At 44.0% G+C, this 23,809-nt stretch overlaps 1 protein-coding gene and 1 pseudogene across 1 annotated transcript in view; both read left to right on the forward strand.

Annotated features, from left to right (window-relative positions):
- Positions 1-2,420: 2,420 nt before the first annotated feature.
- LOC146775928 (signal peptidase complex subunit 3 pseudogene) lies at positions 2,421-2,977 on the forward strand (annotated as a pseudogene).
- Positions 2,978-3,900: 923 nt separating this feature from the next.
- The window catches only part of PLA2G15 (phospholipase A2 group XV), a 155,804-nt gene continuing 135,895 nt past the window's right edge, over positions 3,901-23,809 (forward strand). Inside the window, exon 1 of the mRNA XM_085639340.1 lies at positions 3,901-4,125. Within this exon, the coding sequence (XP_085495466.1) occupies positions 4,002-4,125 (124 nt within the window). The 5' untranslated portion in view covers positions 3,901-4,001. The remainder of the gene's footprint in view (positions 4,126-23,809) is intronic.

The raw sequence follows: 23,809 nt of genomic DNA on the forward strand, positions 1-23,809 counted from the left end.
GTCGGCCACAGGAGTTTGGTGGTGTGGCTAAAGGTAATTTTGTCGTTGGGGGAGAAGATGGGGTCAAGCGTGTGTCCAGCTGAGTGGGTTGGGGAGGTGACCCATTTTCCCAGTCCGACAGTGGCGAGGTTATCCAGTAGAGATAAGGTGTTTTCATTTTTGGAGTTGTCCAGGTGAAAGTTGAGGTTGTCCAGGAGGATGTAGTCTGTAGAGGCGAGAGCATGGGGTGTGACGAAGTCGATGATGGAATCGCTGAAGGGTGGGCGGGGTCCAGGGGGCCTGTAGATGAGGGTGCCACGGAGGGTGGTGTTCGGGTTCGTCTGGACCTGGAAGTGGAGGTGCTCCATGTTGGTGGAGTGGTCGTCCACATGGGTGGTGAGGCGGAGGGTGCTTTTGTGCATGATGGAGCTGCCTCCCCCTTGTTTGTTGATGCGGTCCTTGTGGATGATCTTGTAGACGTCCAGAATGGCGGTGGAGATGTCCTGGGCTGAGGTGGTGTTCACCCAGGTTTCTGGTAGGAAGGCGATGTTGGGGTTGACGTAGTCAAGCAGGTCCCAGATCTCCACGGCGTGTTTGTGGAGGGAGCGTGTGTTGAGCAGGATGCAGTTGAGGTGGTCGGTCCGTTATCTGGCAGTCTTGTGGTGGAAAGGGCTGGAATGCGTTGGCAAGCGAAAGTGCTGCTGTAGTTATGGCAGGAAAATGTGCAGTGGGTGTCGCTTGGCGTAGCCTGGTGGCAGGTGGTGTGACGTCTGGTGTTGAGGGCGTGGAGGGTGCTGGCATTGTAGCAGTGGATGGTGCAAGAACCAGGGTACGTGTTACTGGGTGCAGACAAGGCTCAGACCGGCGCAGACTGGCTTGCCTTTGGCGCGCCAGTGGCGTGGCCTTGCACTGGCCACCATAACGAGTGTGAGGGAAAGTGATGGACAGCTGGGGGGTGGGAAAGCAGGAAGCGTGAATCCTCACTGGAGGGAGGTGGGCCGTGGGGGGCGAGTGGGGACATGGAGAAAAAAATGTGGAAACAGTGGAAAGAGGCTAGAGAGCAGAAAAAGTGCAGAGCAGAAAAAGTGAAAAGAGAAATGAAAAAGAGAATACAAAAGAGATCAGAAGGCAGAGACACAGAGAAGCGGCAGACCAGAGAAGCTTCCCACTGGATCACCACGGATGAGGCGAGGCAGCTACCTGCGGGTGGAGGAGGGCCTCGAACTCTGACCAGCAGGGGACAGGGGCAGCAGCTACCTACACGAAGCTGTGCGGGAAGGAAAGCACTTCACTGACGAGGTCAGTGAGATTGCTCCTTCACCGCGCAGCGGGTGCCATAAGTAGTGTGAGGGGGAGGGCTGGACAACTGGGAGGCGGGAAAGTGGGAAGCGGCGATGGAGGGGGCGGGCCATAGGGGACGAGCAGTGGAGGGTATACAGTGAAAAAAGGGTGCATAAAGTGGAAAGAGGCTAGAGAGCAGAAAGCAAAAAAGTGCAGAGCAGAAAAAGCGAAAAAAGTGAAAAGAGAAATGGAAAAGAGAAGGAAAAAGATATCAAAAGGCAGAGAGATAGAGGGCACAAAAGCTCCCCACAGGACCACCATGGATGAGGTGCAGGTGGCTGCCTGCGAGTGGAGGAGCGCCTCAAACTCTGACCAGCAAGGGTAAGGGCAGCAGCTACCTAGGTAAAGGTGTGCGGGAAGGGACACAGTTCACTGACTCTATACATTCTAGATAGGAAAGGGTCAGTTAGATTCCATTCAGCTAATTGAACCAACACACCTGAAAGTAATTACTGTTGAAAGGAAAGCACAGGGAGGGAAAACTGGTGCTCAGTGACCTACAGTTATTGGGTCACCCTACTCATGTGATCACTGACAGCAGCTAGAGGTGGGTGAGCCACAAAAATTCGATCCAGGCTTGAGTCTGAATCCTGGCTCTTGCTCAGCTTGAAGTCCATTGGAACCTCGAGCCCTAAATGTGCCGAGCTTTCATATGGCTTCTGTCTGCCATCCTTCCTCTACCCAGAATGAGAAGTTACAGCTAGAGCTGCTGACTTTGAAAGTGGGAAACTAGGTTTGAGTCTCGGCGTTAGCTCAACGCCCTGTGATTCTAGGCAAATTGTTTAATCTCAATGTGTCTATAACAAATAAATGTGACTTTGTGTAATGTAACTGGTGCTCATGTGAAGTGCTCCCATACCTTCGAGTTTGGGCTGTATAAAAACTGTGCAAAATGCACAAAGAGGTCAAAACAAAGCCTTAACTTTAGGAAAGACAAATCCATACCCTTTAATGGCTGATTTGTACAAAGTTAAACCACAAAACCTGTATAAAATGCATCTTCCACACTTAAATGTGTGCGGTGGATCAAGGGCGCTGACGATTCGTGCCGTGTTTTAAGCTTTTAGATTGCGGTCTGAGCCTCTCTTCCCACTGGCATCATGAATACTGCCCTGTCCCGAGCCAACTCTCTCTTCGCTTTCTTCCTGAGCGTCATGGCCGTCCACGCCTTTGGCTGCTTCATCACTACTGCTTTTAAGGAGAGGGTCACACCGGTGGATATACAAGTATCACGGGTCATGCTGAAAATGTTGAAGATTTTACTGGACCACGAGAACAAAGTGATTTGGGATTCATCACGTTTGATATCAATGCAAATCTGCAGCCACTATTTGACTGGAATGTTAAACAGTTATTCTTATACTTGTCTGCTGAATATTCGACAAGACGTAATGCTTTAAACCAGTTAGTTCTCTGGGACAAAATCATCTTCAGAGGAGATAATCCATTATTGACAATGAAAGACATAAAGTCAAAGTACTTCTTCTTTGATTATGGAAATGGTCTGAAAGGGAATCCGAATATTACACTAATGCTTTCTTGGAATGCTGTACTGAATACCGGCATCCTGCCTCTTGTCATTGGATCAGGACATATGTCTGTTTCTTTTCTAGAGACCTATGAAACAACAAAAACCTATTACGTTATTCTCATGTAATTGACTTAAAATATTTGTATACATGCACATAATAAGTTGATCGTTATGTTTAACGACTCTCAGAGCAGTGCCTTACAAACTCACTCTTTGCTTAAGTCAAAAAGCTGTTGACTGGTATAATTCCTTTTTAAAATAAAAACTAAAATGAAAAGGACATTCAGAATAAATATTTGTTGGTCTTGAAATCAATATCATTTAAATTGTATGATCTTAGGCAAATATGATATTTCTCCAAAACTCTGTTTTTCTACATTATCACATATGAAAGATCTTTCAAATATGTGAGTTCAGAATACCAGTTAAACTAAAAACCTATTGTGTTTGATTTAATAACTATAACGTTGCTGTATAATAACCTGCCCCCCTCCCCTTACAGAGTAAACATGGCAACAGCCTTGTCTCTTACTTCACTAATAATTCCTGTTTAAAAACGATCACTCTTAATAAGTACTTCTCAGTGCATTGCTATAATAGGACGTATTATCATCAAAGCTTCCACAAGTTAAAGAAATACACTTTTTGTATTTTGAAAAGACTTTACAGAACAGATTTATGTAATGATTCTTTTTTTTTAAAACATTTTTACAAACATTTTCGTATCCGGCTCGAGCACGGGCTCTAAGAGGCTGGCTCTCCTTGTTAATTTATTGGCTCCTCATTTCGAACAGCACCGCAGGGGCATTATTAAAGCAAACAGAGATACGGGCGTGGCCAGTGTTAACCCGCTTTCGTTGACTCTGTTGGAATGCTTGCTCGTGCGATTACTCTTGTCTAGGAAGGTGTGAGAACTCGCTCTCAACGTCATTCGATCCTAAGACTTTGAAGCAAAGGAGGAAGCGCGGTGTCTCGGCGAGCTGTTGGTTGTGTCTATTCCTCGTCTCGGCGTCCTGTGATTGGCCCTGACGCTCGCGCTGTCCTCCCCTAGCCCGGCCTTTGACTAAGGAGGTTTAGTTGGTCGTGATCTGTTGCTCCCGTCGGATAGTCATAGAATCTAGCTCTGCTGTTCGCGGGATGCTTGGGAGAGATGAGCCCCGGCGGCACTACGCTCCCTATACCCCCGCGCTTTCTTCTGTTTGCTGTGTTAATGCTGCTGCCACCCGCGGGCTTTGGGGCGCCCACCTGTCCTCCAGGGCCCCCCGTTGTGCTCGGTAAGTGTGTTATTGTGCCTCGTTCGTATTCTGCGTGTCGGTAGTTACACATCTAGTTTCATAATCATGAAACGGAGTCACGTGGTAGTAACGTATTTGAGACTGGGCTACTTTCAATTAAACTTTAACTTGCAGCTTTGTGGATAGCGAGCGGCGCAGCACAATCAAAGCCCGGGAGGGTGGAAATATCATCTTTCCTGAATATCGCAGGAAGTGTTACATAATAACTGGTTACCAGTTGGGCTCTACAGCTACGATCACGAACCCCAGGGAGAGATAATCCTCATTGCCTTTATACCCAAAGTTTATTCAAATGCAAGGCGATCTTGCCCCAAGAGTGCTGAGAGTAGCGGGGAATTACTCCCTCTTCTTACGCAGAATGCATTTTTAGAGCGGGTACCTTCTTGCCTAAGATCACACAAATACGTACTTGAAGAATACGTATTTACCTGTTCTTAGGTAGAGTGCCCGTGCTCTCCCAAGAAGCTACATGCTCTCGAGGATTAGTGCCTAACCTTTCAGAGCACTTGATAGAGGGTGCGTGACAAAGGTGTAGTCCTTCCTTCGGTAGCGTCTAGAAGTGCTATACGTTAAGGCAGTGAAGGCATTTATATCACTTTGTTTAACACGCTGCCGCACCATCACAAGTGGCCACGTTCAAACTCCGTGGACTTCAGACCAGACAGACTTATGATTTTAGGATTTATGTGATGTGTCGGGGACCTACCTTTTTACGAAAGCTGAACACTCTACAAGAAAGTGAATTTTAAGTCTTCAGGCAGTAATTGTAAGAATAAGTCCAGTTGGATAACTCGATAGATATGCATTGGCCTTCAATGGTTGGGGCCCCCATCGCCACAGGGGCTGCGTTAGGCCTCTGAATGTCTCCTAACCTATCCATTATTGTCTCCTACACGTCCCTTGGGAATGTAAAGTTTAACAATAGACCACAGATTGATTGTAGAAAATTGTGCATGTCAAAGACTTATGCTTGGGTGATATACGACACTAAGAGACGGGATTGTATTCATTCCAAACGCTTTCTTTAGCAAGTTGGTACGATTTTCCCTTTTCATTTGTTTGTTTTACTACACAATGAACATACAAACTGCTAAAGTGATGGCAAGTTTTTGCAGCGACTACAGCTACGCTCCGCAAACACTACACATTGTACCTCAGGGTTTCATCATTGCTATGAGCTGAGTATCTTCATGGCTATGTAAAGAACACAAATAACTTTGCATGACCTTGACTTTAGTGTTACCGGTCAGCAGGGTCCCTTGTTCCTTATTTACTTTGAAAACGAGCATTGGCAAAACCAACTGGTTTGCCTTTAACAAGCCATGCGATTACAAAATATATATATTGCAAGAATATACGACAAAGCAACCAAACTGTGGCTGCCTGAGGCTTGCTTTAAACATTTTAATTTTAAAAACATTCACTGATATTACAGTCCTCCTAGTGATCTTTAAATAACGAGCCTTTCACTTGTGCTGTGAATTTTATTATTTTTATTTGTTAAGGAGACAAGAATAATTTACCGCATAGCCATTTCTCAAGTGGCAGACACCTATAATTTTGCAGAAAGACCGAGAATTCAGTAGCTATTGGAAGAGAATGTGAATAGTAGGATAGGGCAGTAACTATATATAGGGCAAATGCAGTTTTGCAGATTACCGCTAGAAACCGGTTCTGAAAGGCCTCTTGTAGACAATAGCAATATTTACAGTAGGCTTAGAGTCCGCCCACGTTTATCATTGGTTGGTTTTCGTGTCACTCTCATTTGCTTCCTTATTATTCAATAGCCTTCTTACCTCTTCTTCTGTATGACCCTCCATGGAGCATATCCTCTTTACCATCTTTTTGATTGGATGATGTGTATCCTTCCATGGCTCGCAATCAGTTAACTACTTTTTTCTCTTTCGCACTCCATGAACATGCATGTGTTTTTTGTCTCACTACCTCGTTTGCTGCTTCCCCAACCTGTGTTACACTCCACCGTCCTCTGCTAGTCGGAAAAGCACGACAACAGGTATATTTTTGCCATGGTTTGACTAGAGACAATGGTCTAAGGGAGGCCTAAAAGGTCCTCAGGTAGCCTAGGCTACTTATTAATGAGCGCAGTTTTTAATCTGAAGGAACACTTTCATAGAGAGTCTAAGCGGGACTTAGTAAGCAATGTATGAAGGGACACAGGTTTTTTGGGAATGACATCACATTTATTAACAGCATAAATGGAGTCATTCAATTATTTACGATACTAGTTCTAGTGCTCACACGAAAAAGTAAAACTTTACATCGCATTGACAACAAAATTCAAAACTCCAATCTAATCAAATACAGTGTGGGAGTTTTGGTTGTGAGGTCGACGGCATTTCGATCTTAATAATTAAAGATCATCATCAGGACTGGAGTGTGAGCAAGTAGAATTTCTATTGCCACGGGGGGGGGGGGGGGGGGCGATGCGGGCTTGTCGGGAGAACCGGTAGTGTGAAGGATCGGGTGAGGGCAAACAAAATGGGGCAATTCCAGATTGACTCAGGAAACCGGAGTAGGCATCTTCTAAAACGGCAATGGAGAATTAATTTGCGAACCGGGATTAGTCCGGGTTTAGGAGTCAATCTGAGGCGTCGGTGAATTTGGGAGTGAATCCGTAGAAATGATTCGGCCACCCGTAGCAATAGAAATTCTACTTGCTCACACTCCAGTTCTGATGATGATCTTTAATTATTAAGATCGAAATGCCGTCGACCTCACAACCAAAACTCCCACACTGTATTTGATTAGATTGGAGTTTTGAATTTTGTTGTCAATGCGATGTAAAGTTTTAAATGTCACTAAGCACCGTTCACTTCACGCACTCACTTTTTTCGTGTGAGCACTAGAATTATCGTAAATAATTGAATTTATGCTGTTAATAAATGTGATGTCATTCCAAAAAACCCGGTGTCCCTTCATACATTGCTTACTAAGTCCCGCTTGGACTTCCTATGAAAGTGTTCCTTGAAATTAAAAACTGCGCTCATTAATAAGTAGCTTAGGCTACCCGAGGACCTTTTAGGCCTCCCTTAGACCATTGTTTCTTTCAACCATATATACCACCCCTGGTCTTACTACTGGGGCCCCCTTGTTCTTCATACAAATGGTTTGGCTAGAGAGCAGACTTTAGAGATGTATTTTTTTTTGTCTCCATAATGTCACTTATTGCATGAATGTACAGTTCTTGGCATTCAAAGGCTTTTATTACGATGGGGGAGGGATGGCTAATGCTCTCACTTAGCTAGCAGTTAAGGCAGAAGTGACCAGTGAGAAAGGCATCCTGCTTAAACGCGTCTGATACACGTTCGTTCGTTTGCCAACTATTAGATTTCATTTTGCACTTCAGTCCTGTGAGTGTTACTTTTGGATAGTGCCATGATTGCTAAATTACATATATATATATATATATATATATATATATATATATATATATATATATATATATATATATTATTATTATTATTTTTTATATATATATTCAAAATAAATGAATTTTATTTTTAACGTTTTATCCTATCTGGTTCTATTTTTCTTCCCTGCCTCAATTATTTTCTGTCAAAGAGTGTGTTAGTACCAGTGGTTGGCCATGTGTGGTGCTGGACTTGCCCCAGGTCTGAGCTGGAGTAAATTTATCCTGTGGTTAGTTAAAAACCATTACTATTTTAGTACTAACATAGGTAAGTTAAAAACGGCATGGCGAGAGAAAACAAATGTTTAGTGTTGTGGCAGGAAGACTAATGTGCAAAGGAGATCAGTCCACAGACCTAGATGCAGGAACATTAAAAATCAATTCGCTACTTTGACTTTTCTCAGGTGTGATCACGAAGTCCGCAGGCAGAACTACAGGGCCCACAATGTCTCTGTTGTGCTCAGTATCACGCTGTCTTGAGCCACAGCTCCCGACCTCTTCGACCGGGGGTGGGATCGTTCCGATATCGGCAGCCGGTATAGAGAGTGTCCCCCCCAGCTACTAAATCAGACGTGGTAAGCTCCTGCACGGTTGCCGGTTTTATGTCAGGTTTCGAGCTCTGTGATTTAAAGAGCGGGTGGACGCTTGTTTTGGTTCGGGCAGGCTTAGGTGTCTGCTCCTTCGAGATGCTATTTACCGACATTTTCCTTACAACCTTGGCCGGGCTGTTGGTGCCGCCTGCGGGCTGGCGAGGCTTGGCGTTCTTAGGGAGAGCTTTCGGCGCCATGCCGATTGAAACTGACCAAGCCACTGGATTCTTCAATTGAAAAGCGCGGAGCGGGCTAAAAGCTCTATGTAGGGTCCGCGGGTCTGTTTGTAGAAATAAGGCCAGCCGCCAAATCATTCCGGGTCGTTATGCCGGTGTTTTTTTTTCCCTTAGCTGTCAGCTAAAAGGCATTAGCAGGGAGCGTTATCAGGGGAGCCCGATGAACCTGCTCACTCGGCTGACTCAACAGCCACCATCTTGCCGCCCTCCATCACCTGCCGCCCTCCATCACAAATAACCAAGTTGGAGGCATTTTCTCTGCGGGGGCCTCAGCAGCTGCAGGATCTGAACACATCAAGGAGCTGGAAACTGGGAATAAATTCTATTCAATGCCTGATCCCTCAACATCATCTGAAGACGGCAGCCAGAGCAAAAAAAAAAACGCATGAAGAGGATAGTGATAGTATCTCTTCTATTGAGGATGAAAATCATCCGGAAGAAATGACACCGTATGAACCTGATACAATCCGGAAAGCTAAGGTACATGGTTTGTTGGGGGGAGTCCTTCGCTAATAACATACAGGAGCCATTAGCCTGGGATTACTCATTTTCTAGCAATGTTACTGATATAATCACCGAACAAGGGGGCGAAACTCTAGGTCCTGGCGGGGTGCAGGAGGCCCTTAAGGAAGTCACTCTTCATTCTATTTATCAGCTCATCATGGCGCACAGAGCAGAGACTAGGGCAGAAAGCTCAAGGGCCCAAAGTGCCTGCCGCAAACTACAGAATTCAATCAAAAGAGTTGCCAAAACGTGCGCAGATATCGCAGCTAGAACATGCGAAGTCGAGGAGCGGGTCTCAAAACTCGAGGATGAACTGAGTGCACAGAGAGGGGTTACGGAGAGCTTTAAAAATCAGAGGGAGGATGTTTCCTGGAAGCTCATTGACTTAGAAAATCGAATGAGAAGGAACAACCTTCGCATTCTTGGGATACCGGAAGGATTAGAAACGTCAGATGTGCGTCAGTTTGTGGTAGAGCTATTCATGGAAGCATTCCCGGATCTAAAGAGCTGGGACTGGAAGTCGGAAATATTAAGAGCTCATCGCTTCCCCTTTAAGATGCGACAACAGCCAAACCAAGATAATGCGCTACCCCGCGACATCCTGATCTCTTTCAATAATTTTTTGGCCCGCGAAGCAGTTTATAATGCAGCCAGACCTAACCGGAAGAGAAAGGGAAAGGGTCAAGAATTTTTTGTTAGGCCAGACTTTTGTCAGGCTACAGTCGAGTGAAGGTGGCAGCTTCGCTCACTGATGCCCCTGTTCCAGGCGAAAGGCGCACAAGTGTTTTTGCTCAATCCCGCAAAGCTAAAAATACTGCATCAAGGAAAACAATTTTTTTTTCTATCAGAAATTCAGGCTAAAGAATTTCTAAATACAGTATAAAAGGCTTCTTTGTTCCGGGACACATACTCTTAGTGCCAACAACTATATGACTTGAAACTTATTACACTTTTCTTTCTCTCTTATCTTGGCCAGTCCAGTCAAGCTTTGTTATTATGTACGAGCCGGTATATATTGAGTATTCTTTGGGATATCTACAGGGGAGCCCCCCTGCTCTACATCACTAGGGACCCACTGGTCCTTTTGCCGTGTCTAAGGGGATGGGGAGGGAGTAGGGGTGGGGGGGTGGGGAGGGGGTCGGTTCAGGGTGGTTCGGAGGGGAGGGGGGGATGGACGGGGGGAGAAAAATACAATCTCTTGTTTAGCTCAAATGATGTAAGTTTCGCAAGCACAGTACAGCTAGATGGAGGCAAGGTTTTTTTTCTATATTGTTACTTGAATGCCAAAATTGGTAGGATTATTGTCTGTCTATGTCTCTAATAAATGTAGGCTGGTTAGAAGTCTAAGAACCATATCAGAAAGATTCTATTATATTATATTGTGGGAAGCAATGTTAATAAATTATGGCTAGCTCTTATCTCCGTATAGCTTCTATCAATATATGTGGGCTCAACGATAAGAACAAAAGAAGGGCACAAGAAGACCTTAAATTCCTTGGGGTAGACTTGTTATGTCTACAAGAGACGCGTATAGCTAATAAAGATTGTAATCTGTTAGGTACTCTCGGGTTTAAGAGACTAGCGCATTCCACCCAGGACTGTAGGACAAAAGGAGTCGCTGTGCTATCTAGAAATAACAGTGTGCGGTGCGACAGAAAAAGTGTGGATAAATTGGGTAGATGGATACTCATGGTTATCAAGTGCGGATCGGGTTACCTTACACTGGGTTCAGTATACTCCTCAGTGTTAGATGATCCATCAGTTTTGAGATTTTTATCTAGCGAGCTTCCATCCTGGCCAGAGCCTTACATATTATGTGGGGATTTAAACATTAATGGGGCTAAAAATGCTGGCAGTATTGGAACTACGGACCGTAAACCACAAGTGCGCAGGGCATTAAATGATTTCATATCTGATGTGGGGCTCATCGATGTTTGGCCTAAATTAAGGGGTACGGACCCAGGTTTCACTTATTATTCAGCCCCTCACAAAAAATGTGCCAGGCTGGACTACTTTTTGGTCTCATCATCGTTAGTAAAGGATGCAATAATTGAATTATCCCCCAGGGTCCTATCTGACCATAATCCACTGATTTTCGAATTCCTCATTGATGGTATGGTAAATAAACATAAAAAATGGTCATTCGAAAGGGCTATTCTTTTAGATCAAGACTATAGAAATTATATGAGAAGCAGGATAGGCGAATTTTTTAGTATCAATAAGGGTACGGCATCTCCAGGAGTGGTCTGGGATACGTTTAAGGCCTGGATACGAGGGGAGACTATCAGCTTTGGAACATGTAGAAGGAAGAGATATATCCAGCAGGTGAGGAGCTATTATCAGAAACTCTCCCAGCTTGAAATTGAATTACTAGCAAATATAAGAGATAAAATAGAACCAACCGCAATTCTAGACTCAATCTTAGTGACCAAATCAGCTCTAAACGATCTTTACCTATCATTTTGCGGTTCACTTCTCTTTAGTGTACCCTAAACATCAGATAAATAAAATCTTTGACAAGGGTGCTCCTACTTATCGTTGGGGGAAACTCGATATTAATCTGTTTAATCACCATCTTTCCAGCACTTGCCCTAAGGAATGCATGGCTTCAGTTGGTGAGATGAACACAGTCGTTTCCAATTGGCTTACAAACGCTGTGACCACTCTCCTTCCGCCTTCTTCTATTCATGTCAGGTCACATCGTCCCCCGGCGCCTTGGTTTTCCACTGACTTGAAAGCCCTGCGCACTAAATGTAAGGCCCTGGAGCGGAAATGGCGACAATCTTATTCAGTCTCTTCGAAGACGGTCTATAAAGAGGCTTTAAGAGATTACCATCAAAAATGTAAAACCGCCAAAGCGGCTTACATTGCGGATACTGTTACACAAGCTCAGAACTGTCCTCGTACTCTTTTTTTCTGTCGTTAAAAAACTGACAGGAGCTGATACTATCCCAACACCTCCAGCACTAGACGAGGCCCAGTGTAACTCTATCGCACAATTTTTTATAGCTAAGGTTGAACGCATTTACGACTCTATGAGCCTCCCTTTGAACTCAGAAGAATTGCGTCCTGAACTGACTGGAGATATCGAATTGTCCTCTCCCAGGGTAAAATTGACACACTGGGAATTGTTTGACGACACTTCGTTCTCCGTCTGTTTAAATAGTATACGCTCGGGCTCACCTCGTGATCCTGTTCCTGTAAAAATTCTTAAATCACTAGATCTTACACCTCGGAGGGTTCTTATGAGACTTTTAAACGCCTCATTATGTGAATCCCAGGTATTGCAGGACTGGAAACACGCAATGGTTGTCCCACCTCTGAAAAAGGCTGGAGCAGATGCGTCTAATCTTGCCAATTTTAGACCGATATCGCTGCTACCCGTACTTTCTAAAGTGCTGGAGAGGCATGTTAACACCCAATTATACAGTCTAGTGGAATCGTCGGGTTTTTTGCATCCATCTCAGTCTGGTTTTCGTGCTAATTATTCCACTGAGACCGCCCTTCTTGGGGTAACAGAGAGTTTAAGACACAGTGTCGACCGCGGTGAAACATCAGCGCTTATCCTTCTGGATTTAAGTGCGGCGTTCGACACTGTGTCTCATTCCATTCTTGTTAGCTCTCTTTGTTCCCTGGGACTGGACGGTCCAGCTTTAGCATGGATTGCCTCCTTTTTAAGTGAGCGCACCTTCCAGGTCTTTTCCGCGAAAGCCTCCTCTTCCACTTATACATCAGCATATGGCGTTCCTCAGGGGTCTATACTCAGCCCTTTGCTGTTTAATATCTATATAAGACCCCTAGCCTCCATAGCAGAAGACGCTGGGCTGACCATCTTTTCATATGCTGATGATACCCAGATTGTTTTCTCCCTCTCCAGCTGCGAAAGCAACGATATATCGGTTTTGAAAATTGGGCTGTCCCGTATAGCTGGGTGGATGCAAAGGCATCTCCTTAAGCTAAACGGTGACAAAACCGAAATTCTTATTTTCGGGAAAAGGAAAGATCTATGGGGCCCTCAACATTGGCCTTGCGAGATGGGACCTCTCCCCCAGCCTTCTTCAGTGGCCCGTAATCTTGGCTTCCTCGTAGATGATAAACTCTCCATGCGACAGCAGGCCACTCAGGTGGCCGCCATCTGTTTTACTACTCTACGATGGCTCCAGAAAATTCTATGGATGCTGCCTCCATCTACTAGGAGAACCGTTGTTCAGGCGTTGGTAACTTCTCGCCTGGACTACGGAAATGTCCTCTACCTTGGTGCTGATGCGGCCACTGTTAATAAACTTCAGGTTGTTCAGAACTCTGCTGCCCGTCTTCTCTGTAACATCCCGAGAAGACAATCAGCTATGCAGGCTCTACGCGATTTACATTGGCTTAGGATCCCTAGCCGCATTAACTTTAAAGCCTTATGCTATCTTTTTAAAATCAAGCAGGGCTCGGCTCCAATGTATCTGCGTAACCTCGTTCAACCTTATATACCTAATCGAACACTCAGATCGTCTGCTAACTGTGATTTTGTTATTCCTCGATTTAAACTTGTTAAAATGGGAGGGCGGGCCTTCACCCACCGCGCCCCTAAATACTGGAATGCGCTACCTTCCTCCTTGAAAACTGAGACTAATTTTCTTGCCTTCAGGAAACGTCTTAAAACATTCTTATTCTGCTGATTTGCATGGGTATCTAATTGTCTCAGGGTGCTGCTAACAATGGTCCGTTTTTCTTCTTTAGTCTATCCCTCTGCGCCGGGAAACCCACTGTGGGTAGCTGTTGCGCGTTACAAGTTTAAATAAATAAATAAATAAAATTTACCTAAATAAGCTTGCAGGATTATATTTAGCCAAGTAACAAGAATGCTATGAATATAGCGAATCTGTTGGGCGATTACTCGCAGTCAGGACCAGACAACAAACTTCTGCCCGACATACAAGTCAAATAAAAAATATGAATGGTGCTTTAATATCTGACGAGGGCAAGATCAGAGATTCTTTCAAAGACTTCTATAGGGCCCTATATACTGCAGATCCGCTTCCTAGTGAGGGCTGGGACCCTTTGCTTTTGCCTAAAGTAAAACTGGTAGATGAAGAGGTGTGTCATCTCGAAGTAGATTTTTCAGATAAAGAACTTCAGAAAGCACTATACGATCTACCATCATCCAAAGCCGCCGGGACCGATGCAATACCGTTAGAATTTTACAAAACTTTTTTCAAGGAGGTTAGTGCGGAGCTTCTCGATCTCTTTAACTTTGTCAAGGGGGGAGAAGCACCACCGATGACCTGGGGCTCGGCAAATATAGTCATATTTTTAAAAAAAGATAAAGATCCGTTAAATATGGGCTCATACAGACCTATAACACTCCTAAACAGTGACGCCAAGCTATATTCTAAGATCCTTGCCTCTCGCCTCAACAGCGTTGTGCCGCGATTGGTCTCCCGGTGGCAGCATGGATTTATACAGGGAAGGGGGACTGAGGATCATATAAGGAGACTTATTGCAATGTTGGATGCCTCTGATGTCTTAAAACTCCCACTAGCAGTGGCTTTCCTAGACGCCGAAAAGGCATTTGATCGTGTTTCCTGGAATTACTTCTGGAAATGCCTCAAAGCTAATAACTTAGGAGAAGGCTTCATTAGGGCAATGCAGGCTCTTTATCATAAACCGTCAGCGCAGGTACAGATTATGGGAGGCCTCTCTGAAACCTTCCCCATAGAAAGAGGGACAAGCCAAGGATGCCCATCTTCGCCTCTGCTATACGCACTATATATGGACCCATTTCTTAGGCTTCTGGAGGCCTCCGAGAATATATCCCCCTTCAGCTTAAATCATATAGATATCAAAATTTTGGCATATGCCGATGATGTCGCTGTTGTCACCTCTGAATTATCCACTACACTGGCCGAAGTCGAAATGCTGTCCGAGAAGTTTGGCCGAATATCTGGCTATCTCGGCATCCGAGTTAGGGCCCAAACTAAGGAGGTAGTAGAGGCAAACTTAACCCCTATAATCCATAAATTTAAGAAAGACATGGGTCGATGGGACAACTTGAAGCTATCTATTATTGGGAGATGCAATCTGATTAAAATGGTAGTCCTGCCGAAATTATTATATATTTTCCGCACAATACCTCTGGAAATACATAATACATGGTTCCAACAGATTGAACGAGAGATAGCGAGATTCATCTGGTCTTATAAAAAAACTGCGTCGCGCAAACTGTTTTCTAACATTACCAGCGGAAAGAGGCGGACTTGGACTACCAAACATCAGATTATATTATTTGGCGGCGTCACTCAAATATTATTGGCCCATGTTTCGACCCTTAGATAATAGGATCATGACATCAAATGCCCTGCCCACTATATATGAGATGTTAATGGGCCCGGGAGTTCGTGGCTGTTTGTTAAAAATGTATGAGCCCAGTTACTACAAAAGAACCCGATTTAAGATCCTGACTATTGCATACCAAAATTGGACCAGGGTTAGAAAAAAATTAGGCATGGGCAGGTTTAGCAGATATACTCCACCTCTCGATAATACCCAGATCTCTGAATCATTGCTGGATGGATATTTTGATCGGTGGATAAGGGCGGGTGTCCGTAATATAGCAGGCTTGCTCGATGGAGATCAGCTAGCCACATTTGAAACAATCAAAAATAGGTTTAATCTTATCAATAGCGATTTCTTTAAGTTTTTACAAATAAGGGACTTCATCATTAAGAAAACTGGGGGCATAATTGGGTTTACGGTGATCCCGTTGTTGGAGGTCATTGCTGGCAGGGACCCCCTTACAATCTCGAAGCTTTATAGGATTCTTCTTGAAGGGGTACCTGATGATATTGAAAAGCATTCTAATAAATGGCAGGAAAGGCTGGAGGTTACTGATTCGTGCCTGGAAAGCGCTATAATATTCGCGAATACCGAATTGTCTTCAGCTAATCTTCGTGCACAATGCTTCAAAACATTTTTTGATCTCTATATCTCTCCTGCTAAAATTATTAATTCATTGTTTCAGATGTAAAACTTTGGGCGCAGATCTGGTGCATATTTTTTCTACATGCCCGGAGCTTGAGAAACTTAGATTGGAGGTCACTACGTTTCTGCAATATGTTCTGAATAGAAGGGTACTGTTAACTCCCCAACTTATGTTACTCGGGGTATCAACACCGGAGGATAGTTGCAAGGAGTTTCTCTTTATTGGGATGACTATACTTAGACTATGTATTGCCTCCTCGTGGCTTGATCCACTACCCTCTACATTCGGGCAATGGAAAACGCGTCTGCTACATGTTTCATCTGGAGTATGCCCTCTATGCCCAAAAGGGGAAGAGAGGGAAACTTAAGGGACTAAAGATCTGGAAACCACTTAAAGATTGGTTGAACGATATAAACAACAATAGTTAAATTTCGGATTGGCCTCCAGTTCGGTCTTTTTTCCCTTTTTTTCTTTTTCCTCTCTCTCCTCTTGTTTTCTCTGTATCTCTGGTTGGCTTCTCTCTCTTTTCTTGGTCTTTGACAAATGTGTTCTAAAAAATATTTTGAATCGTTCATAATGTATACCTCCATTCTCTATGTGCTTGCATTTTAGATAAGGCTGTAACTCAGATCTATTCAATAAAGGTTTTGAAAACTAAAAAAAAAAAAAAAAAAAAAATCAATTCGCAATCATATTGAGTCAGATGGCAAGATAATACAGCAAGGCCAATATAGGTGCATTGCTAGCATTTAAAACAACCGTCAAGTTAAAAGGATGAGTAAAAAGGGAATTTAAATTCCAGCAAAGTGCCAGTGGCTGGAAGACTAACGTGCAAAGACGAGAATTCCGTGAACATGGATACAGAAACATTAAAAATCAATTTGCAATCATATCGAGTCACACACCAAGATAAAGCAGCAAGGTAAATATCAGTGCTTTCGGAGCATATAAAACCATCATCAAGTTAAAGGGATAAATAAAATGAATATAAGAGACTATAAATTCACAGCAAAATGCCAGTTCAGGGAAGGGTGATACGTTTTTCACAGTCAGACCTAGGGCAATCACCCGATGCCAGGGCAGGGTGGTAGCAGTAATTTTTCACAGGCAAATCAGTGGTGCCCAACCGTTAAACTATTCAGCGGGGAGCAAAGTACCCCTGACACCCACTATAATGACAGATAATTAAAAAGCAGAGAAATGAGGTGGGGGGTGGAATGGGCCCATAAAATTCCTTTTATCGCATGAGAGGTACAGTCTAGCACAATGTCTTGGACAATGATTCACTCAGAGGCACGCGCAGTGGTGACTCTTCAACCTGTAAATCTACAGTTGGAATCGGGTACCAGCTGGGGGTTCGCTAAGAGTGAGGGACCAGAGCTGCTTAGAGAAGGCCTAGAGCAGCCAAGTTTATTGGCGGCTAAAACAACAAACTTGGCAAGCAGAATATTTAGGATGATGTTATTGCCTGGGTTAAGGGAGGCAATATTGCCTGATGGCAGGACCGAATTCCTAGTCCATTCCACTCTTGTTTCTAAAGGGATTTACATTCCTCAAGGAAGGATGGGCAGAGACAGACAATGTGTTGAAATGATTACTCACACAGACCACAACCATGGCATGTTGTTCCTTCCGAGGGCTGGCGCCATCTTGCGAGATGTATAAAAGAAAGGCCCTTCCCTGAGGGCCATGAATCATACCTTCTTGAGTTTATAATCGGAGCAAGACAGGCAGGAGATACTGGCTGATAGGAGTTGATGACTGCCCAGGCATGCTTGTGCTTAGCTAGAGTTGCCTTTTCATAGTGTATGAACAGAGGCGTACACATTTTTTAATGCATTGCTTAACGGCAGGTGACTCAGATTGGAAGACCAGAGCTCCATCACATTCAATGAACTTAGAGGGTCTTCAAGGTACAGAGGATGCAGTTGCCTAGGGACACCAGTTTTAATCTCATCCCAAAGTAGTGCCTCTAAACAGCCATCCCTGAGTTTGTGGCTCAGATTTAGAAAGGCACCAGCTCTGGTGGCCTGCTGATAATGGAGGCCCAGTTGCAGCCTGATCTGGGTGGCAGATGAGGATCTTGTCAGGCGGAGGACAAATTTATATAGCCTAGTGACAAGTTTGTTCGGTAGTTATCAATTTTTTCCCAATAAAATTTCAGTACCAAAGGTCAATAATGGCATTGTTGTTGCCTTGATGACTTCCAGGGGGGAGAAGAAACTTGGCCCCCACGTTGTATTTGATAATTTTGACAGTCTTTAGGTTGACATCCAAGCTGTTGGTGGAGGTGTAGGAGTGCATCAGGTTTAACAGTCTACGCAGCCCTACTCTTGTGTAGTTAAACAGGGCAAGGTTATCTGCATAAAGTAGATTGCTGATATGTTTCCCACCAATCTTTGGGGAGTGACTGTTGATAGTGTCAAGGGCTTTAGACCGATCCGAAATAAATAAGTCAAAGTAGATGGGCCAACAAGCGTCCCTGCACTACACCCCTCATGGTGAGGATTTTTCTTGATACGCAGGCTCTGTCTCCCAGTTTAATGCGGATCCCGGTATTGGAGTATAGCTGAATGATGGACTCCAGGAGTTTGGATGGGATGCCCTTTTTCACTTTTTTTTTTTTTTTTTTTTTAAACCAGAGTGCCCCCCTTGGTACTCCGTCAAACGCTGCCCTGAAGTCCATGAAGCAGCAATGCAACAAGGTGTTCGCGGCAATTGCTTGATTTTGATGTTAATTAAATGGGATGAGCCCCTACGGCTCCACCCATTGCTGCAGGTCCTTCAGCAGTAGACTGACCTAGAATTTTGCTTCGTTATCCAGAAGCGCAATTAGTCTGAAATTGCTAGGATATGATTTAGGTCCCCCTTTGTAGATGGTTTGTATGATAGCTCTACGCCATGACTCCAGGATAGCTCCTCACTCTGTAATAAAAAAGCGATGAAAGCTTGCCACCCAGAAGAGAATGTGCCGCTTGAAGAAAGCCTGGGGGAGGCTGTTGGGCCCAGGGACCTGGTCTGGTCTAACCTGGCTATTGACATAACCTGTTACAGCGCCTGAGCAGATATAGTAGATCTGCAAGGAGAGGCATTGTCAGTCGTGGTCGTGGGGAGTGGAATACAACTGAATGGTGTTTGTAGCTGATTGTGGGAATTCTATGAAACGTTGAGTGAGTAGCTTTGTCCACTCATCGATCAGCGAATGTGTCCAGAACCTGGCCATGCAGTGAGTCTTACACATTCAGCCACAACTTTGCCCCTGATATCATCTCTTCATTTGAGATGCCTGAGGTTATCGGTGTATATTCCCCTGCTTGTGACACAGACTGAGGTATGATGAGGCAAGTTGGATATAATACTAATGGTCTGGGGCGATAGTCTCTGTGCGTGGAGCGATGCAATAGCTTTCTACTAACGGGAACATTTCTACATTACATATGGAGCAGTAAAGGTAAAAGCACGTTTTTCATCAGTTCTCGACCAATTGGGGGAATGTCTTGGGTGAACTGGCCATTTAGTAATTTGAAGCTCATATTGCTAACCTGCGAGACGAGTAGTTCCCCAAGCGAGCTTCGTAGACAGCGTTTCGGCCTGGTTAGTTCATTGATGTTCTAGGTACCTTCAAAGGAAAACCCAGCATCCTCCTCATTGTAATCTTAAAGGTTTGTGTTGAAATCACCTATTATCATGTAGTGATCTAGGGGATGGTCCCTGGCTCTATCACACAGGACCGATATTAACTGGTTGAGGTTTGGCCTTTTCTCACTTGTGCTTGGGTTGATGTAGATGTTAATAAGCAGAAGCAAGCAATGTGGTCTCAAGTTGCAGATGTCTATTACTTGCAACCAGTTGCTTCGTTTTTCACCTGCAGTTTTACAATGATATATAGGGACAGTCTCCCCCTACCCTCTTGATGTGCCAAACTTGTGGTCTCTGGAAGCTAGGTTGCTGAACGCGATGAAGCCAGTGATAGGGTGACTTAACACTGATCACATTTCCTGGAAGGTGTTGGTTTTGAAGTCCCTTAAAAAGGCCATGATTTCAGGGGACACAGTTTCTGCGAGAGGCCACTAATATTCCAAGTATATGTAAACAAACAAGGGCACCCAAAAAGGGAATAGGTCAGGGACCTTTGGGAAATGGTATGTTTCAGGAAACAGTGGTCCCTGAGAGGATATTAGTATAATGAATATAGCCCCAATCAGCACTACATTTACGCCAAAATCCAGCCGGACAAGGCACTTTTATTATATAATATTTTAGAACAGTAGTATAGAGGATGGAAGTTAAATCACAGTGGGATACAAGCCTGTATCATAGAACTTGCATCTCACATAGACAACAAAGTACGAAAAGGCTTAGGCAATTTCATGGATGTTTCTGTCAGTAAATACTTTGAATGGCGAAACATCTAATAAACATATGGTCACCTTCACAGTAATTTATACATAATAAATAGAGTGTGTAAGGCTGACAACTGTGTCGACGGCGTTTCGATCCTTATCAAGAGGATATCGGATCATCATCCGGACTAATTAAATAAAATTGCCCATAAACATTTGCCTAGATAACATAACAAGGTGACAACAATTCGGAAAAATGGGAATAAGAGGAAACCGCAAAAGAAGGAAGAATTAGTTCGATGCTTGGAAAAACATGAAGACATAATACGTTGAGGTGGAAACAAAAGTAGGCGTCAGATACGCAGGTGCAAAGACGAAATGGCAAAAGACTTCATGCGAAAGTCGAGGCTTGAAAATTAACGTGAATTGCAGGGTTTTGCCGGTTTGCCTAATATAGCGTGCTGCATACATAATAGATAATTTAAACATTAGTCTTTGTTTAAAAATAAGCGGTAATAAGACGTGCGATGAGGAGAGGGTAGCGAGAGTGTCAAGGTGTAAATAGCAGAGTGCACAGTAAATCATTACATCATGAAGCATCACAATAAACATTCTTCAAGAAATGAGCGGGCTCAGATATTAACGTGAATGCCAAGGATTAAACGTTTGCCAGTTGGTCTCAATAGCGAGGTGCACAGTGAATAGTTGAATCATTTAGCATTAAAAGAAACATTGCATGGAAGTAGTAAGCAGTAGTCAGGCAAACATTGAGGATAAAAACCATGAATGCTAAGGTGTCGAAGTTGAACCTTCGGACTTGAATAGCGATGTGCACATTAAGGCATTGATAAAGCATTGGCTGGAGTAAGCAATGGTCAGGCAAACACTGAGAATAAAAACCACATGAATGCTGAGGTGTCGAAGTGGGACCTTCGGACTTAAATAGCGATGTGCACAATAAGACAATACAATGACCACTGTTTGAAAATAAAAAAAAGTGAACAGTAATAAGACAAACATTAGAAAGAAATTAATGGGAGACCCGAATCGGTGAAAGAAATTACGTCAAGGATGTGAAGAGTTAAGTCATGCAAAATGCGAACGGAAGGAAGGGAACTGAGCGATTTACCTCGAGCGTAGTATTGTAATTATGCGGCGCCAGAAACGGGGGATTAACTCGGGTACGTGCAATGCATCGTGAGTGCCGGTCGAGGGAAATTTATCCAGGACCTGCGAGGGGTGCAAAAAGGGAGTGAGGAGGAGGGGATATCGGGTGGAGTGGGAGAGTGGGATGAAAGCGGTGGAGGCTTACCTACGGGGTAGGTGGATCGCGGAAGATCGCGGATCGTGGTAGAAAACCGTCTGAAAAGTAAGTTAAGGTACAATAAGGGAACGGCAAGATTTAAGTCATGAGAAAGGAGGGATAGAAGGCGTGATGAGTAGAGCTTACCTCATGTAATGGAGCGGGTACGTTCCGTGGCCGAATACGATTAGAGTGAATAGGAGAAGTGCGTGTTAGTAGGAGGGGTGTCATACGACGCGGAGTGGAGATCATGTGATCCGGGGGAGTCGGTTGGCCAATTGAGGAAGGCCAATGGGTCTGAATGGAAACGTATGACCGGGTAAATGCAGTGGCCATCTTGGAGTGGTGTGTCATGCAAAGGATCCAGAAGAGGAAGGAGAGGGGAAGTCAGATGCGCTTAGACATAATGTTCAAGGGATAAGCAGTCTTAATTGTTCATGGTAATTTAACAGGGAACATAAATTGGAATTGTAAATAAACCATTTACATAAAAATAAAAATGCGTCCCATTGAGGTACGGCAGTAAATGGAAAAACATCATCAGAAACATGGATAAGGCAGCCAGGGTGGAATGACTGCCAGATATTGAGGAAGAGCCATATCATGTCACAGATTTAAAAGTTATAGTAGTGTGGTCCAATCTTCAAGGCGGTTTAGTCCTGTGTGAATACTGCCAGTTTTCAGGACCCGTTTCAGTTCCTCTTTATTTAGCAATTGGGAGAGGTCCGCTCCCCCTGGTGGCATTTTAACAACACTTATCACTGTCCAGTGTATGTCATCTTCAGTGTGATGCAGAGATTCGAAATGCTCAACCAATGGTGCGTTGGGTGTTTTGCAGCGAAGTCTGCTCCTGTGCTGGCAGATTCTGATTCGAATCTTTTGCGTTGTCTGGCCTATGTAGTTTTTCTCACAGGGACAAAGAATGGCATAGATAACATTGCTTGTGTTACAATTACTAAAATCATTGTGTACATGTTTAACAGTGCCAAAAACAAATTCCTTACAATCAGAAGTGTATCTGCATGCCGTACAATTTCCACACTTAGTATGTCCTGTCAGACGAGGGAGCCCCCAGTGGTTGTGGAGAGTGCCGGTGTTGGGCAGACAGGGGAGTGCGGCCCTGACTAGATGATCTTTGATGTTTTTATTCTTTTTGAATGCAAAAAGAGGCCTGTCGAGATTAAGTATACCTGCATTGATCACATTCCAATGCTTCAGTACACTTTTGCGAAGTTTGTTTGAAGATGGGGAGAAAGTTGTGACGCATACAATGCGGTTCTGCGTTTTCTTTGGCTTGGGCACTAGAAGGCAATCTCTAGGGCAGTACCATGCTCTTTTGAGGGCATTACGTATTAGTCTCTTGGGGTATCCCCTAGTTGCGAGTTTGTTGCTTAACGTTTTTGCTTCTGTGAAGTAATCTTCTTTCAAGGTGCAGTTACGTCGTATGCATAAGAACTGGGAATAGGGTAAGGAATCTCTCAATGCTCTGGGGTGGTTGCTGTTATATTTAAGAAGAGTGTTGCTTTCAGTAGGCTTTCTGAACTGGTGATTAGCTGACCTTCTTTGTGTATTATATTCAGGTCTAGAAATGCGATCGATGCTTTGTGTGAAAGTGTAAATTTGAGCCCACCGCAGTTATTCAGCCAATGCAAGAAATGTTCTAGCATGGTTTGGGTGTCATGCCAGATCATAAAAATATCATCTATGTAGCGCTTCCAAAGAGAAATTGCCGAGAAGAAGGGGTTCTGTTGTGCAAGTATATGATTGGTTTCAAGGGCATTCATGTACAATATGGCCAGATTTGGGGCAAAAACTGCTCCCATTGATGTACCTTTTGTTTGCTGGTAAAATTGGCCATCAAATAAGAATTTCTTTTTTGTGAGACAGATCTCAAGCAGCTGTAAAATGAAGATGGTGGGGACAGCGTGTGGTCTGGTGCGTGTGTCTAAGATACCCTCAATCACACGTAACGAGTCAATTTGGGGGATGTTGGTATATAGTGATTCAACATCGAGAGTGCAAAGGCTATCAGTACAGGGGTCAAAAGAGTGGTTCTCAACTAACGTGATCATTTGTGTGCTATCTCTTACATAGCATGGGGTAGAATGTACGAAGTCTTTTATGAAGAAATCTACATAAAGACCGAGGGGCTCAAGAATAGAGCCACATCCTGAGACGATAGGGCGTCCGGGTGGGTTAAATTGATCTTTATGGATCTTGGGGAGTGTGTAGATGACAAGAGCACAAAGATAAAGATGACGGCTCGGATACTACGGGCCCTGAAGAC

Source organism: Triturus cristatus, chromosome 12, assembly GCF_964204655.1.
Source record: "Triturus cristatus chromosome 12, aTriCri1.1, whole genome shotgun sequence".
Taxonomy (NCBI): domain Eukaryota; kingdom Metazoa; phylum Chordata; class Amphibia; order Caudata; family Salamandridae; genus Triturus; species Triturus cristatus.